Source organism: Oncorhynchus masou, chromosome 6 (genome assembly GCF_036934945.1).
Source record: "Oncorhynchus masou masou isolate Uvic2021 chromosome 6, UVic_Omas_1.1, whole genome shotgun sequence".
Classification (NCBI taxonomy): Eukaryota; Metazoa; Chordata; class Actinopteri; order Salmoniformes; family Salmonidae; genus Oncorhynchus; species Oncorhynchus masou.
The window spans coordinates 24,786,339-24,805,331 of NC_088217.1; the positions used below are offsets into that span (position 1 = coordinate 24,786,339).

The 18,993-nt window shown below is 42.5% G+C and overlaps 1 protein-coding gene across 6 annotated transcripts in view; it reads left to right on the forward strand.

Annotated features, from left to right (window-relative positions):
- The window catches only part of LOC135541724 (SLIT-ROBO Rho GTPase-activating protein 3-like), a 76,516-nt gene that overhangs the window by 2,108 nt on the left and 55,415 nt on the right, over positions 1-18,993 (forward strand). For all 6 annotated transcript variants that reach the window (XM_064968043.1, XM_064968045.1, XM_064968047.1 and 3 more), the window contains exon 2: positions 17,484-17,679. In XM_064968043.1, coding sequence (XP_064824115.1) covers positions 17,484-17,679 — 196 coding nt within the window. The remainder of the gene's footprint in view (positions 1-17,483; positions 17,680-18,993) is intronic.

Below are 18,993 nucleotides of genomic sequence, written 5' to 3' on the forward strand. Positions count from 1 at the left end.
TTCAATTGTTTTATGTATCAAGCCTCGAAATCAGGCACAAACAAACATACCTGTAGGGTGTCCAATCAAAAACGCATATTTTGACCAATGGGTAAAATAATATGTTAATTGTGTAGATAATCCTTTAAGAAAAACAATGGTCCAAACCTCATGTCTCTATCATAATCTGTTCAATTACCCTTGTAGGATGTTTTACCCATGTAGGATGTTTTATCCATGTAGGATGTTTTATCCATGTAGGATGTTTTATCCATGTAGGATGTTTTATCCATGTAGGATGTTTTATCCATGTAGGATGTTTTACCCATGTAGGATGTTTTACCCATGTAGGATGTTTTACCCATGTAGGATGTTTTATCCATGTAGGATGTTTTATCCATGTAGGATGTTTTATCCATGTAGGATGTTTTATCCATGTAGGATGTTTTACCCATGTAGGATGTTTTACCCATGTAGGATGGCCAAAATTCGGGTGACTAAATCAATGGCCAGAGAAAAAATAAAGAACATTGCCGAGCATTGTGTCAGCTAGGCTGGATGCTTTGCGAGAATGAAGGCTACCTAACAGGCTCACTTTCCTGTTGAATTCGTCATCTTTCTTCTCAAATCCGCAGGATTTTAAACAATATAGAGGTAAAATAGATATTGATTTTGAGACATGACATGTAGTATTTTCACATTTTAGTATACGCTTTTCAAATTAATGTTAAATTCCTGTTCTTTTTATAGGATTTCTCACAAAAACAAGTGTATCTCTGTGAAATGTCAACAGAGCATGGAGCATACTTCAAGCATTTTATTTTCAAAGCTTTTTACATTTATTTCAGCTCATGTTAGGCCAATTTAGCTTTTTGCGACCAGCAGAAACAACTTTGAAGACGACCACCACAACATGTAAATTCCTCATGTCGCTGCGAGGAAGCTGCATAATCATATGTTTCCCCACACTTTGGGCAGACTGGGTGGACACCATAGCACATGTAATACTGTATAATTTGGGACACCTCTCAATTCAAAGGTATGAAATTGCGCAAACTCCAAACATATTGCTGTGTGTGTTGGGATAGCACTTCGCTCTGGAACCTGCGTCCATGCTGGCTCTGTTGAAGTGGCTATCGAAGGTCAAGTTAGCCAATACACCCTCGATCGTTTTCACTCCCTAAGCTTTGGGACACTTGCGCATATTGCGGAGGCAAGTGTGAACGCACAAATGGAGGGCCTACGGGAAGTGGGTGATTTGGGATTGAGCCACCATCTTTTCACTTCAGTGTCATTTCAGTAGAATTCAAACGATATCCATCTATTCAAAGAAAGAGATGGGATGAGAAGAGATCTTTCAAAGGTGTTTTGGGATGACAGTGACTAGGGAGGGCCTTGTTAATCAGTAACATTCTATCATGTTAGGCCCCAGAGTAAGTTAATGAAACATAAAAAAAATAAAAATACACTCACGAATAGGAAACGTGTTAGTGCTGGAACTATAGAGGGTCTGGCTGGGGAATCTCTCTATCAGCAAATAGCTCAGAAACACCATAAATAATATATGTTGTCAGCATAAATTATGGAACTATGAAAGGGTTTTATTGTCTGACTGCTGCTGCTAAATATGTGAGTGCATCTTAAATGGCACTCTATATCCCTACATAATGCACTACTTTAGGGTGCCATTTGGGACTCCGCCTGTGACTGTAGAAGATAGATGGTGGCTATATCTAATTTGTGGTCTCCTGAGTGGCACAGCGGTCTAAGGCACTGCATCACAGTGCTGGAGGTGTCACTACAGACCCTGGCTCGATTCCAGGCTGTATCACAACTGGCTGTGATTGGGAGTCCCATAGGTCGGGGCACAATTGGCCTCGTGTCGTCCGGGTTAGGGTTTGGCTGGGGTAGGCCATCATTGTAAATACGAGTTTGTATTAACTGACTTGCCTGGTTAAATAAAAAATATCTAAAGTCAACCCAGCAGAGTTTAATATAGTGTAGCTAGCTGTAGATATCTCTCCTCTAAAGCTGATGGCTGCTACAAGGTGACACATTAAGAGGATGAAGGTTCAGTACACCCTCTTATTCATGTAAAAAGCCACTTATAGTACAGTGAGTGCATGCATTTTTAGTAAGTGTATGTGATCCCTATAATAATTGAACCTACAACCAACCTTGGCATTGCTATAGCTGTGCTCTTACCAACTGAGCCACACAGGATCACATATAGAATCCTCTACCCTCCAACATGTTTATTGAAGAAGCTTTTGGAAGAACAGCTGAGCAGACAATATAGCACTCAAGACAATAACAGTCTGATGAAGTCCAGAATGACATATTTTGATAGATGACACAATGGAAAGACCCTCTGTTAGACATGTTTCTAACCAACAACAATCTACACACTTTTCCTCTGTCAATCTACCTTGTACTAAAGAAAGATATACATTGATTGTTTCTCTCCACCAAAGTGTGAGATGCTGTGTGAAGTAGATACCAGACACATGTAGGGTATTATCACACTTGGATTGAAATATTGTTACCAATTTTAGACTGTGCTTGCAGCAAACACTGAAACCCTCTTATCACCCCTTGTGGGGGCAGGGTATGACCGTAGTGCATCATGGACAATCTGAGCTGCTCTCACTGCTTTTTAATGAGACCTGGAGGTACACACTGTAGCATGTTGATGTAGTTTGCTGAAGTCTTGGTTGACTACTTGAGTGTGTGTTTGTACGCTCGTGCATGTGTGTGCGCATGCCTGCGTTAATCAATGTCTGTGTACGTGTGTGTGATTGTGGGTGTGCGAGGACGTCTCAGTTTCAGGAAAAGCTTTTAAGTTGACAGCTCATTTGCCAGGCTGTCTGGGATCAGTTTAGTTGGGTGTAAGAAGGGCTACAAGAGCTACACTCTGGCATCGGGGTCAAATAGTGCTGAGTAGGTAGCTGACTCAACAGCATTTACTGTAGTGCAGTCAGCTGTCAGTCCTCCATTTATGGACCTGCAGCAGATTTCTTGACAATTATTTGTTCTTTCTTGGTAGCCTGGTCTCAGATCGGTTTGTGCTGTCTTGCCAACTCCTACGGTCAATGTCACAGCTCCAACATTGACCATAGGAGTTGGAAAGACAGATCTGGGACCAGGCTACTTTCTTGGGGGAATTTGACTTCAACATTGTTGAAGGACCAACCAACATAACGTTACCATGATGAACAGTCAATGGCGCTATACCTGGCTATGTCATGACAGATGACGTCATTAGTTACGTTGTCATGACACTGGATGTTGTATGTATGGTATGTGGTCCAACCACTCATTAACAAGCCAGTCACTTCCTATGAGTGATGCGTCAACTGGTATGTGTCAGAATTAACCGAAACCAACCGCCATTAATGGTGTAATGTGTGATTATTCAGTATAGTACAGTACAGTGTGATTATGGAGCAGGTAAGGAGTTCAGACTGGAATAGACCACAGTCCCTTGTTCTGTGCACTGATGTCTTTGCATGAGTGCATGTACAGTATATGGTATTTTGACAATTAATGATTATGGAATTACTCAGCCTGCTTTCTTATTCATTTCCTATTGTAGCACTAGCTCACTATACTAGTCAGACTTGAGAAAACAGTTTCTAGTGTGTTGGAAGTGGAACCCAGCTGCAGTCTGTTAGCTGACCTTGGTTTGCTTCCATACACATATTTGCATGCATTCCAAAGAACCTCAGTCGACCAGCTCGACTCCAGTCACACAACGTTAAACAAATCTCTGGAAGTACTGCATGCAGCAAGGCACTGCCGTCTACCCTCAGTAGCACTATCTGCTAGTACCCCCCCACACTCCTACTCAACTGAATGAGGGTTAGTTGACCTGGATCATGGGTCATTTCTGTGCCTAGAGAACACTCCCTCTAATGTCATTAGACTCTTGGAGTCAATCCATTTAGGTCTTAAGCTTAAATGCTTCATTTGGTTTGATCTAATTAGATGCATGCATACATTTCATAGATAGATAAGCACATAGAAGCCATGGTAATTCAGGAAACATTGGTGTTGTAGATCTGTTTTTCAAAAAGATATTTCAGATTGGAAGATAAAGTAAGAGCAACACATTTTACGACAAACAAACTGCCTTGTTGGCGCCTTGGGTTGTAAAAACGACTGTGGTGTTGCAGTACAGTTGCGCAATATGTTAGTAAGTAATTACAGTAGTCTTGCCACAGAGGAAGACATTATTGCAGTTTTGTTTCCTTTGATCATTGTAGGAAGAAGAATGAAGAGGGTGTGTTTGTGTGTGTCTAGCTTGTATTCCTCCTGTCTGTCTCCACCCCATAATGGGGCGGCAGGGTAGCCTATTGGTTAGAGCATTGGACTAGTAACTGGAAGGTTGCAAGTTCAAACCCCTGAGCTGACAAGGTACAAATCTGTCGATCTGCCCCTGAACAGGCAATTAACCCACTGTTCCTAGGCCGTCATTGAAAATAAGAATTTGTTCTTAACTGACTTGCATAGTAAAGTAAAAAAATAATGCATGTATTGCAGTACATCTGTATTCCATGACTGTCTGGGCCAGTTAACACCCTTCTGCTCATCAGTATTATTCATAATGAAAATTTGCTGTAACTTACACTGTCATGAGACATTATGGCTTAATTGGAATAAATCCTGTTAAGGCTCGGGTCAATACTGCCAATATATGCATATAATAATAATTATTGGATAGAAAACACTCTAAAGCTTCTAAAACTGTTTGAATTATGTCTGTAAGTATAGCAGAACTCACAGGGCAGCCAATCTCCCAAACTAGTTTTGGAAACATGAAAGTTGGGCCAAATTTGACGTCATTGCCCCCATCCTTCCCAACCAGCTATGGATCTGGAAACACTTTCTATGTCTTCCACTAGATGTCCTCATTCAGTAGAGCGTTTAATTGTGCAAATCCCGCGAGCTTTAACCCTTTGGGAGGCAAAAGAGTGGGTGTCGCAAGAAAATACATGCGCGTTAGGGCGCGAATTGTACACACTCAATCCTCTGTTCCAGATTGTCTGAGAAGAATTGCTTTTGTCCGGTTGAATCGCCAATTGTTTTGTACGTTTATAATATCCTAAAGCTTGATTCTGCACTTAGTTTGACCAGTTTAGTCGACATATAATATGTAATTTTGAAGTTTTGATGCGCAACTGTTCGGGACCAGAAGTAATTTTGGATGCATTTCAGCTGAAAGTGTTAGCAGATGCTAATACAAAGACACACGACTTGAAACAAAACGATGTATTGGGTAAGTATGACTCCTTCCACTACATTCTGATCGAAGACCATCAAAGGTAAGGGAATATTTATGTTGTAATTTTGTATTTCTGTTGACTCCAACATAGCGGAGAAATATTGCTTACGTCTGAGCGCCGCCTCAGATTATTGCATAGTGAGCGATTTCTTTAACGTTAAAAATAAATGTGACAAAGCGGTTGCATTAAGAAGCAGTGTATCTTTCTAACTATATGTAGAACATGTATATTTAGTCGAAGTTTATGATGTGTATTTCTGTTATCTGGCGGAGCTATCTATAATTTCTCCGGATATTTTTGAGGATTTTCTGAACATGGCATCAATGTAAACGGAGTTTTATGGATATAAATTGCATATTATTGAAAAAAACAAATGTACTGTGTAACATGTCCTATTACTGTCATCTGATGAAGATTTTCAAGAGGTTAGTGAATTATTGTTCTTTTAATCCTGCGTTTGTGATTGCATCTTTTGTTCGACAAAATGGCTGTATATCGTCTCTGTCTTTGTGGTGGTTTGACATGAATATGTGCTATGTTTTCGCCGTAAAACATTTTAGAAATCTGACTCGCTGGGTAGATGAACAAGGTCTTTATCTTTCATTTGAGCTATTGGACTTGTTCATGTGTGGAGGTTAAATATTTTAATATTAAATATTTTTGCATTCTGTGCGCCACCTTTTGAGTTGAGCGGGGGGTGCCCTTGGGGAACCTGTACCGTGAACACGATAATGTAGCCTGGTCTTATATCTGTTTGTACTGTCTTGCCAACTCCTATGGTGTTTGACGTGACAATTACCATGGAGTTGACAAGGGAGCACAAACAGACCTGGGATCAAGCTAGCAACAATGATACACCCCCCCCCCCGTTCCCACCTATAATGCAGCCTGCCACCCACTCTGTGTGCTATGCTTTCACCCTCACCCCTCTCCCTTCTCCTCTCTCCTTCTGCACTTCTGGTTTTTATGTCTGCTGCCAACAGTCAATGTGAAAATCAGCAACAGATTAAGGTGGAATTGAGAGAGAGGAGTAGGTAACTGAGCTGCACTTCCTAACCTCTTGCCAAATGTATGACCACATTAAAGATAAATATTTCCCCACAGACTCACACCAAAGAGTGTGTAAAGACATACAGTACTATAGTTATTACTGGTCACCCAAGACAAGCGTTCACAGGAAACTGCCTCACTGACACACTGGGCTAATAACTTGCTAACTAGCAAAGAAAATCAACACATGGCAAGCCTAGTGGTTAGAACGTTGGGCCAGTAACTGAACGGTTGCTAGATCGAATCCCTGAGCTGCCAAGTTAAAAATCTGTCATTCTGCCCCTGAACAAGGCAGTTAACCCACTGTTCATAGGCTGTCATTGTAAATAAGAATTTGTTCTTAACTGACATGCCTAGTTAAATAAAAATAAAATGTGCACACTGTGCTCTTATCTGAACTGATCTGAAATGCGCATTAACTGAAAGACCGCTCATGGGCTACCCATGCCAATAGAATTCTACTCCGTTGCTCTCTGGCACTGCCTACAACAAAATCACAGACTCAATCTTGCAAAGTTAGATTTGTTTGTTGCATTGAAAAGGGGCTGTTATAATGTTGATTCAATCACTGTCACAAAGCCTGGAGTGGTGGGTGTGGAGTCAAGCTCAGAGAGCAAAGAATAATGGGGAAACCGGACTTTATTACGGCCTCCAATATGAACCCCCAAAACAGCAGGCGAATAATCAAAAATTGTCCAACCCAACACAGGGCACAAACAGACAGGACCACTACACGCAACAACCTCGACTAACAGAAAACAAGCCTGCACAAAAACGAGTCCAGAATTGAACGTACAGTGTACGCCGGGGACCCCTCGATGTCCAGAGGGGGCGGAGGGACCTCCAGCACCTCACCTTCCTGCAGGGGACCAGCCACCACTGGCCTGAGGAGAGACGCATGAAACGAGGGGTTAATACGATAGTAAGAAGGAAGCTGTAACCTTTAAATTGCCCCACACTCTGCAGCCCCAGCTTCCGGCAGGGCAGGCGGAGGGGAAAGTTTCGGGTCGAGAGCCAGACCCAGTCCCCCGGTGCAAAAACGGGCGCCTCACTGCGGTGCCGGTCGAAGCCCCTCTTCTGCCATCCACCAGCATGTTTTAGTGATTCCTGGACGGCTCTCCAGATCTCCTTCGAGCGCTGCACCCACTCCTCCACCGCAGGAGCTTCGGTCTGGCTCTGATGCCATGGGGCCAGGACCGGCTGGTAGCCCAACACGCACTGGAACGGTGACATGTTAGTAGAGGAGTGGCGGAGGGATTTCTGAGCCACCTCCGCCCATGGGACGTACCTCGCACATTCACCAGGCCGTCCATGGCAATACGACCACAGAAACCTACCCACATCCTGGTTCACTCTCTCCACCTGCCCATTACTCTCGGGGTGAAAATCCAAGGTCAGGCTGTTCGAGACCCCCAGACGTTCCATGAACGCCCTCCAAACTCTGGACTTGAACTGGGGACCCCGATCAGAAACGATGTCCTCAGGCACCCCGTAGTGCCGGAAGACATGGGTAAACAGGGCCTCCGCAGTCTGTGGGGCCATAGGGAGACCGGGCAACGGGATGAGACGGCAGGACTTAGACCGGCGGCAACGACGACCGCCGAGCGCCGCCCGAACAGGCAGCCACCTTCGGTGGGAATCGTGACAATCACAAACTAATTAGTGCAAACTAATGGGGTGAACTCAGTGAAGTTAAATATCTTATCTTCTTCTTCATCTATGAAATCATGGCAGTGCAGTGCACGATCGATCATGATCTGCCAATTCTGTACTACCATGAAAAAAAAATCTAAACTCAATAAATCTCTACCACACCCTCACCCCAAAAACCATCCCCAACCCATTAAACTTGATCTATATCATGCTGAAACACTCCACCCTGTTCAGCATGTCAACAACCATTTCAACAGTAACATATGATACTCACAATATCTCTTTTGCCATCTCCACAATAACCTTCAACCTGGCATTTCTGTTTTCCACAACCCGAGTCATATTGATAACCTTACCAATAAAAACTATGAAGTCAACTTCATTCATTATCAAAGTGTCCTTTGACACCACACATTTATGAGCACAAGATTTCTGAACGGGCCTCGAAACCCTGCCAGACCATCAGAAGCACCATCCCCGACAGTAGGTCCACTTCTGTCCATGTAAGCTCCGTCAGTCCGCACTGTAGTTCTACCAATCGTTTTTACGGCCTCTGCATATGATACATCATGAATGGGGCTATACCTCTGAGCCTCTCTCTGTACATGGCATCCACCAAATGCTGCACTGTGTTCTACCCCACAATTACAGCACTTAACCTCCACATTCACCGTAATCATGTGCCCCCCACACTTGGCACATATTTTATATCCTTTACACTGAGCAGCTACATGTCCCATTCTTTGGCATTTAATACACTGCAGTGCATATGGGACAAATTCTTGAACATTTAAACTAAGGATTCCTATCTGTACTTTTCCCGGCAAGACTTTCTCAAACCTCAGCATCACTGATAAGCTTTCACTTCTTTAACCCTCTTTTCTGCTGATCAACCTTTTGGCCTCAATCACTCTGCTTCCTTCACATTTTCTTTAATATCATCTATGGACTTAGATATTGGGATTCCAGGGATGACTTCCCTTCAATCTAGCATAAGCACCAGGGACATGGCTTTTAATTTATTTCCAATTAAGCGTTTCCATTTTCAGAATCTACCATTTCCAATTAACCAAGCTAATTTCACTTCACCTACCTCTTTCTCTACGGCATTAGTTAGTCGGATAAGTGAGGCCTTGTGGTCTCATCAAACACTATCACCACTTTCCACTCCAACACATCATTACTCTTGCTTCCTACCTTGGCCCTCTTCATGCTTTCTTTACTAGACGCTCCACTGCTTTCAATATCATGATCTCTCTTCTTCCTATGTCTTTCCACAACCAACCATTCAGATCCTTGACTCTCATCCTCCAGCTCCATATCATCAGAACTAACCCCCATATTGTTCTCATTCCAGCACAGCTGTTGCTTCACCAACTTTTTCTCCATTTTGTCCGCGCTACTCGCCGTCATTTCCCGACACTGTGTTCGGTCTGTTAAAATGTGTCAGAACTTTGGCGCCAATCTCTTATGTGTCTCCGCAACATGGCATTTCTTCTGCGTGGCAGTCCTGGAGGAAGTGGGCTGCCACGCACGTGCACAGTTTAGTCGGAACATTGCTCTGCATCAGGGTTATTACTAGCCAAAGCTATTTTCACGATAAGCAGACCTCAGGTTTGTGTAGGAGTCTGGACAGGGAGCAGGGTTGGGTGGCGACCAGAGAGCGGTCAAGATGTTGCAACACACCAGCTGAGTCCCAGACAGACAGAACAGGACTAGCCACTACAGTAATTGTGGGAAGGAGAAAAGTGCATTACTGTACTACTGTATCTCTAAACAAATCTGCTACTCCCTATTTCAGGTTTTCCCAAACTTGGTGTTGGGGTCCCCGCTGAGTGCACATTTTGGTTTATGATGGTGGTGATACGGTGGAGGGTGGGGGGGGGAGGGTGTAATGCAACATTGGACTGACTTAATAGGTGTCTGCAATTATAGTAATGGAAAGACCAATTCAGAGACACGGGTTATGGCCGTGGTGATAGAAATCACATTCTATTTGGTAAAATACCTCCATATATGTAAGCACATTAGCTACAGGACAAAATATCTACACTGTATATATGTACTGTACCTGTTGCACAAGCATCCACATTGCACACAAAAATACATGTAATTATATCCGTACGAATCCAACTGTGTGTGTGTGGTAAAACAACAGCTGTAAACATCCACCCTCTACTCAGTCCAGAGAACTGACTTGTCTTAAGCAACCAGAGGCTTTCTTTCTGTTTTTTTTCTTCATATTTCATTCTGTTTTTAAACTTACCCTCAGGTTTCTGGGAGTAATTCATATTTGGGTTCAAATCCTTGTGAAACCCACCAGACCAGAGCTGTAGCCACTCAGCTTTCACTGACGAAAACAAACACTGTGGATCCGTTCCAAATGGCACCCTATAACCCACATAGTGCACTACTTTTGACCAGAGCCCTATGGGCCCTAGCATTTGACAGGCAGACAGGCTTTGTGCACTCATTAATGAAGTCTCACTGACTGTGCCATGGGCTTTGGAACATCTGAGTCATTTTGGCAAAACACATCAACTACAAATTAGAGATGTTAGTCTGAACTCACCATTGAATAAAATAAACATTGCTCCAAACTACCCTGATGCCTGACTTGACTAAATCAGATCACATTTTCTTATTCTAAGGTAGAAACATCGAGCCCTATATTACATTACAAACATACCTGTACGTACCTGTATTCCTGCAGGCTTGAAGTAAAGTCAGTGCTCCCATTTTATAGGCATTTATTCACATTTCCTACAATAATGCAGCTGTTAGGGCCTAATGGTTGTATTTATTTATTTAACCTTTATTTAACTAAGTCAGGTAAGAACAAATTCTTATTTACAATGACGGCCTACCAAAAGGCATTAGGCCTCCTGCGGGGACAGGGGCCTGGGATTAAAAATAAAATTAAAATAAATACAATAAATACATTACAAAACACACATCACAACAATAGAGACACAACACTACATAATGAGAGACCTAAGACAACAACATAACAAGGCAGCAACACGTGACAACACGGCATGGTAGAAACACAACATGACAACAACATGGTAGCAACACAACATGGTAGCAGCACAAAACATGGTACAGACATTATTGGGCTAAGTCAACAGCACTAAGGTCAAGAAGGTAGAGACAACAATACATCATGCAAAGCAGCCACAACTGTCAGTAATAGTGTCCATGATTGAGTTTTTTTAATGAAGAGATTGAGATAAAACTGTTCAGAGTAAGTGTTTGTTGCAGCTCGTTTCAGTCTCTAGCTGCAGCGAACTGAAAAGAGGAGCGACCCAGGGATGTGTGTGCTTTGGGGACCTTTAACAGAATGTGACTGGCAGAACAGGTGTTGTATGTGGAGAATGAGGGCTGCAGTATATATCTCAGATAGGGGGGAGTGAGGCCTAAGAGGGTTTTATAAATAAGCATCAACCAGTGGGTCTTGCAAAATAGTATTGTAGAATAGTATTTTGCTATGTTATACATTTACATTTTTGTAACATTTAGCAGACACTCTTATCTAGAGCTACTTACAGTTAGTGCATCTAGTGTGGTTCATGTGTGTTTCACAGTTCTCACCTGTGCATTGATTCTGAAAGTGTTTTTAGTACTGTACTTCAACTCTGTAGAGGCCTGCAGCATCCAGAGAATAGTGCCTATCAAGTGTATCCTCCTTCCATAGCCTTTACTGTTCTATTCATAACTAGAGCTAGGGCTCTAGGAAGGGAAACATCATGAGGCTATTATCTTTATCACACTGATCAAATTATAATATCAACCAGTCATTTGAACTTCACATGGAGTACATCCCAAATGGCACCCTATGGTCCATAGTGCACTACCTTTGACCAGAGCCCTATGTAGGGAATAGGATGCAATTTGGGATATATATACATAGATTACATGTTTTGATTATCCACTAATTTATCATAAATTGCCCCCAAAACAGATAAAATAGTTGATAGGTAGGGAAAGTATTATGGCTACATAATAAGAAAAAAGCATGCTGTTTGATACTCTATTTTACACAGTAGGGTTGCGAGGCTGCCTGACACTTTATTACTGCTCCTTTCAGCAGCAGATACAGGCTTTTTAATCAAATCAAATGTTATTAGTCACATACACATGGTTAGCAGATGTTAATGCGAGTGTAGCGAGTGTAGCGAAATGCTAGTTAATTGTCTATTGAGAGACTCTGGCTGTTGTCCAAATGGCAACCTTTTCCCTATGTAATGCTGTACCTTTGAGCAGAGCCCTGGTCAAACACAGTGCACTACATAGGGAAAAGGGTGCCATTTGAGACACAACCACAGAAAATTGCCTTGTCCCAACCCATGACTGTATATATGAATGGACAAAGCCATCGATCATGTGACACCATTCATTCCTATGTGAAGACTTAATTGCGCATTGAAGCCAAATGAAGTAGATTAAGATGGTGTCTAATGGACACATAACATGCACAGTTTGAACTCCTCTAGGAAGTGTCTCATTGAGTACCTCAAGTTGAAGGCTGACCGGGGTACTGCAGGCTGCCTTTAGCAACTAAATTAACCTTACAACTCCGCCAGTTCAATGACATTCATCTGGTGTATTAGAACCAATTATTGGTACAATGATTGTCTTATTTTTTTATATACACAAAGAGATTTCCATTCACTATAATGGGGGATCCTGTTTTCTGCTAACAATGCCTGAAGTACCGCGGTCGCCCTTAAACTTCAGTGGCTTCAATGAGAGGGGGCAGTTATTCTCCCCTGGTCCTAGCACAAAATGCTAATAAATAGAAGGGCTGCTGGGTGGGAACAGAACATACTGGAACACAGAAGAGGAACTCTGGCCACGCCAGTGGAGATGCCTCCAGGGTCCTGTATCCAGGCAACTAGGCAGCCATGGAGACCATGTGGATACATTTCCAACAAGGCGGCTGAGAGAGTGAGGGCACACACTTTTTGCTCACACACACACACACACACACTTTATTCATCAATACAAAAATGCCATTGAGAAGTAAACAAAAGTGCCTTTCATATGCAGGGTGGCAGAAGAATCTGGCTCATTGATATATTTCTACAGACTTCCTGTCTGTTTGCTAAGTAGTGCATGGTGAGAAAAAGGCTGCCATGCTGGAGACTTGGAGTGGCTCAGTCATGATCTCCATATTTTTGGACAGGTTCTGTTTAGGGAATGAAGAGAAAAGCTCACCACTACATTATGGGAATACTGCATTGGACCATTTGTTCATCTTCAGAATCTAAAATGTATAATACAGATTTTCTTGTTTTTGTTTTGTTTTACAGTATTAGTTGGATGCTGTGTGGACATGATTTTACAGAGCTGCGTGTGTGTAGAGTGTGTGTATGCATGTGCGTCTTTGTCTGTCTGTGTCCACATGCATATGTGTGTGCGTCTTTGTGTGTATGTTTGAGTGTGTGTTTGACTGCTCATAGCTGCAGTAGCAGCCTACTTGTGAGATGCATGTCTGCTGATTTAGGCAGATAGGATGGAGAATGGAATGTAGGTCAGGCCTCTGAGATCTACGCATTGTGCTGCGAGGGACCACAAAAAAAGAGTTGTCATTGTCATGGATCCCTCTGGAACTTTCATTGAGCACACCTGGTCCCTATTCCCAATGATTGTATTTGTATATACAGTGCCTTGCAAAAGTATTCGGCCCCCTTGAACTTTGCGACCTTTTGCCACATTTCAGGCTTCAAACATAAAGATATAAAACTGTATTTTTTGTGAAGAATCAACAAGTGGGACACAATCATGAAGTGGAACCATTTATTGGATATTTCAAACTTTTTTAACAAATCAAAAACTGAAAAATTGGGCAGAAAATTATTCAGCCCCTTTTTTCAGTGCAGCAAACTCTCTCCAGAAGTTCAGTGAGGATCTCTGAATGATCCAATGTTGACCTAAATGACTAATGATGATAAATACAATCCACCTGTGTGTAATCAAGTCTCCGTATAAATGCACCTGCACTGTGATAGTCTCAGAGGTCCGTTAAAAGCGCAGAGAGCATCATGAAGAACAAGGAACACACCAGGCAGGTCCGAGATACTGTTGTGAAGAAGTTTTAAAGCCAGATTTGGATACAAAAAGATTTCCCAAGCTTTAAACATCCGAAGAACCACTGTGCAAGCGATAATATTGAAATGGAAGGAGTATCAGACCACTGCAAATCTACCAAGACCTGGCCGTCCCTCTAAACTTTCAGCTCATACAAGGAGAAGACTGATCAGAGATGCAGCCAAGAGGCCCATGATCACTCTGGATGAACTGCAGAGATCTACAGCTGAGGTGGGAGACTGTCCATAGGACAACAATCAGTCGTATATTGCACAAATCTGGCCTTTATGGAAGAGTGACAAGAAGAAAGCCATTTCTTAAAGATATCCATAAAAAGTGTCGTTTAAAGCTTGCCACAAGCCACCTGGGAGACACACCAAACATGTGGAAGAAGGTGCTCTGGTCAGATGAACCAAAATTGAACTTTTTGGCAACAATGCAAAACGTTATGTTTGGCAACACAGCTCATCACTCTGAACACACCATCCCCACTGTCAAACATGGTGGTGGCAGCATCATGGTTTGGGCCTGCTTTTCTTCAGCAGGGACAGGGAAGATGGTTCAAATTGATGGGAAGATGGATGGAGCCAAATACAGGACCATTCTGGAAGAAAACCTGATGGAGTCTGCAAAAGACCTGAAACTGGGACGGAGATTTGTCTTCCAACAAGACAATGATCCAAAACATAAAGCAAAATCTACAATGGAATGGTTCAAAAATAAACATATATAGGTGTTAGAATGGCCAAGTCAAAGTCCAGACCTGAATCCAATCGAGAATCTGTGGAAAGAACTGAAAACTGCTGTTCACAAATGCTCTCCATCCAACCTCACCGAGCTCGAGCTGTTTTGCAAGGAGGAATGGGAAAAAATGTCAGTCTCTCGATGTGCAAAACTGATAGAGACATACCCCAAGCGACTTACAGCTGTAATTGCAGCAAAAGGTGGCGCTACTAAGTATTAACTTAAGGGGGCTGTATAATTTTGCACGCCCAATTTTTCAGTTTTTGATTTGTTAAAAAAGTTTGAAATATCCAATAAATGTCGTTCCACTTCATGATTGTGTCCCACTTGTTGTTGATTCTTCACAAAAAAATACAGCTTTATATCTTTATGTTTGAAGCCTGGCAAAAGGTCGCAAAGTTCAAGGGGGCTGAATACTTTCGCAAGGCACTGTATGTTCACTTTGTTCACCATGGTGCTGTTGATTATTGTTATAATGTCCATTGGTGCGTGTGAGTACCTGTGCTGTACCTGTGCTGTGTGTTTTGGTTTGCGTGCCCTTGTGGTCTCGTCCCTTGTGTTAATCATTGTGCGCGTGTGTTATTTATTCGAGGTCTCCTCGCTCTTTTGTTTGGGTTTCAACCCTGTGTTTTTGTTACGTGTTTGTTTGGTCTTCATCCCATAATTTGGGGTACAATAAAATCACGTATTACGCATTCCTGCGCCTGTCTCCCGAATCTCTTCATACCAACGTGACAGTCATCCTAAAAAGTACACATTCTTTGAATTAAAGTATGCGTTCTGCGATTTCTATTTATGAGGTTTGGAAACTCACTGCTCCAATTAATAGCCTAACAATGGAAAAAATGCAAAGAGTTTTTACCTAAAATTACATAAATGTAAAAACCCTTGCAGTCTGACATCACCATTTTTGGGGCAGGCTGTCCTGGGCAGGCTGTCTTAAGTGTTTTTTTGGGCCACCTATGTCCAAACAGTAAAATAATGTTTTCTTAAATTAAATTAAATATTTAAAAAATAATGGGTTTTGGTAAAACGTTTTTAGTGTAAATCTAAATGACTAAAACCAGATATGAAGTATGTAGAAAAGATAATGGACCTATATATTTCAATAATATCATATTTGAGAACTGATAATCACCAAAATAATAGCTTGACTCTCAGGGAGAATCTAAAATCTCCAAAATGATGCATTCAGGAGTATTTTTGTCATGCCCTGGGGCCCCAATTGATTTTGTTATAATGTTTGAGTCACTCAGATATCATAAGCCATGGCAAGATGTGTATAATTGCAGAAAATTTGCTTTAAAACCACACATTGTTCTCTCAGCCACATGGCAAAATGTGTAGAATATATATACCCAATAACGTAAAAACCCTTGCAGTCTCACATCGATATTAAAAATGATCATATATTTAAGCAGCATATATAGATCAAACTCATAATATAATATGTTTGAAGAAGTTACCAAAAGGAATATTAATACATTTTTGTATAGTAACCATGGTTATGTAGTTACTGAACGTCTGTATCTCCAAAGCGCTGGTGTCAGCATAGCCACACCTGTGCCACAGTGACTTACAGTGGCTTGAGTCCTATTAGGTGTGTGATCTATCTGGGCTGACACAGTGAGGTGATGCTGATATAGTCTGCTCTCTTGCTTTCTCTCTCTGCTGGCTACAGGCTCTGGCCTGAGCTGGCCAGCAACTTGGCTACAGTATTCTACAGCAATCATGGCGAGCCCAGCACAAAACCGCATAGGCCGTGACACCCCAGCCGGGAGCATAGAACAATCGCCATTCGCGGAGGACCACAAGATCAAACCCACAGACACACACATTCCCCGTCTAGGTCTAAAAAGGGTCTAAAATGGCCACTTTCATAATTTTGTTATAGTTTGTGATACAAATGTAAAAAGCATGTTAAACATCCTTCCTACCAATGAAGTTTCTATGTGAGAATTACCTGAACTATCTGAGATCCCCAAAATAATTTTGGGCTACGCTGGCATGGAATCGCCCATATTTGATATTACCATTCAAAAGTATGGATTTGACTTTTAAATTGTTTCTAAGGTATTATCTTAGTTGTACTGGGAAACTTTATGTAATGTGACATTTTAAGTCATTATGTGAATGTGTAAATAAAATACCATAGACATTAGGTAAGGGGTAAATTGTAACATGCGTTACAACTGACCCACAATTACTAATTTGAGTCTAATCTGAGTCTTGAGAAAGTACAGCAATACTTATTGCCATCAACTATACCAATCACAAGACCTCTTCTTACTGATTTAAAATGATATATGATTAGATATAGTAAATGGGGAATGTTCTACAGGTCAATAAAAAAAAAGAGGTGGCAAGAATATTCACTTGAGGCCTCGAAAAACTAAAACGACAAATAATTGATGGGCACTCCTACACTTAAACTTCTCATATGTAGAAACACTAACCAAGCATTAGCAAATTGAATAACAGCTTTCTGTGGTTTCTAATTTGAGTTATTTAGCTATTACTACTGACCCTGTGTTACTTTTAGCCCTCGTCTCCCCTACCATTATTTTTTTGAAATGTATTATTTACCTCCTGCATGCCTTCCCTTACGACCGCAAGACACTTTTACCGTTTCACACTGCCCCTCTTTGAATCTGTCCTTTCCTCCTTTCTAATTGGCAGAGATCCGTAACCAATTGGTGGAGCAGTTCCGTTGTCTTGAACAGCAGTCGGAATCCCGGCTACAGCTGCTGCAGGACCTGCAGGACTTCTTCCGCCGCAAGGCCGAGCTGCAGCTGGAGTACTCTAGAGGCCTGGAAAAACTGGCTGAGCGCTTCTCCGCCAAGATACGCTCCTCCAGGGAACACCAGCACTTTAAGTGGGTACTGTCGAGTGTGTGTGTGTATTGGTTTCTCTCTGTCTGGTAACCCTGTAATCGTGTATATTAGGACTGTATGATGAACAGCAATTATATATGTTATACTGACAGAAAGGGAGGTGTGTGTACTGTCTGGTAATCCTATCTTCTGAGAGAGAGAGAGAGAGAGAGAGAGAGAACTCATTATCTTCTCTTTTTATGTGTCTTGATGTCATCCCCTGATTATTTACACACATTCCCTACTATAAAACACAGTATCATATGAGCAATTCTAATTACAAATTGTGCAGTCATTACCAAATGTTGTATCTGCACTGTTCTTAAAGCAAAGGTTTTTTTGCAAAATGTTCTCTGTACCTTGTGCTTATAGTTGTATGGTTTGTTAGACTTTGAAATCAATGGATTCTGTTTGGCATACATTTTAAAGTGAAAAATCAGAGTCTCAGTGTAATTCGAGGTCCAGAGTTGAGTTTGAGGGCTATATAGTTTCAATGTAATGCTCTGGGTGTCGTGGGTGTGGAGTCAAAAGCAGGAGACAGAGTTCAATGCTGTGCGTCTTTAATAGCACCAACGCACCACAGGGTGCTCACAATAGGTACATTCCCAAACACAGGGAATCAAAATGTACAACGAAAAATACACGACCAAGTACTAACACGTACCTCTACAACAGAGCCGAAGGTAACATTGAAATAATCCCGCACAACAACCAGGCGGGCCGGCTGTCTAATAAAGACAAACTAATTAAACATAAACAGGTGCTACCACTAAACATACAAGGAGGGGGAGGAAAGACAATCAGTGGCAGCTAATAGGCCGGTGACGACGACCGCCGAGCGCCACCCGCCCGGGAAAGGGAACCACCCTCGGTCGGACTCGTGACAGTACCCCCCCCCTGACACACGGCTCCCGCAGCGCGCCGACACCGGCCTCGAGGTTGCCCCAGAGGACGAGGTGCAGGGCGATCCGGATGGAGGCGATGGAAATCCCTCAACATGGATGGATCCAAGATGTCCCCCACCGGTACCCAGCACCTCTCCTCCGGACCGTACCCCTCCCAGTCCACGAGGTACTGCAGGCCCCTCACCCGGCGTCTTGAGTCCAGAATGGCTCGGATCGTGTACGCCGGGGACCCCTCGATGTCCAGAGGGGGGGGAGGGACCTCCGGCACCTCACTGTCCTGCAGCGGACCAGCTACCACCGGCCTGAGGAGAGACACATGAAACGAGGGGTTAATACGATAATAGGAAGGGAGATGTAATCGATAGCACACCTCGTTTATTCTCCTCAGGACTTTAAAGGGCCCTACACACT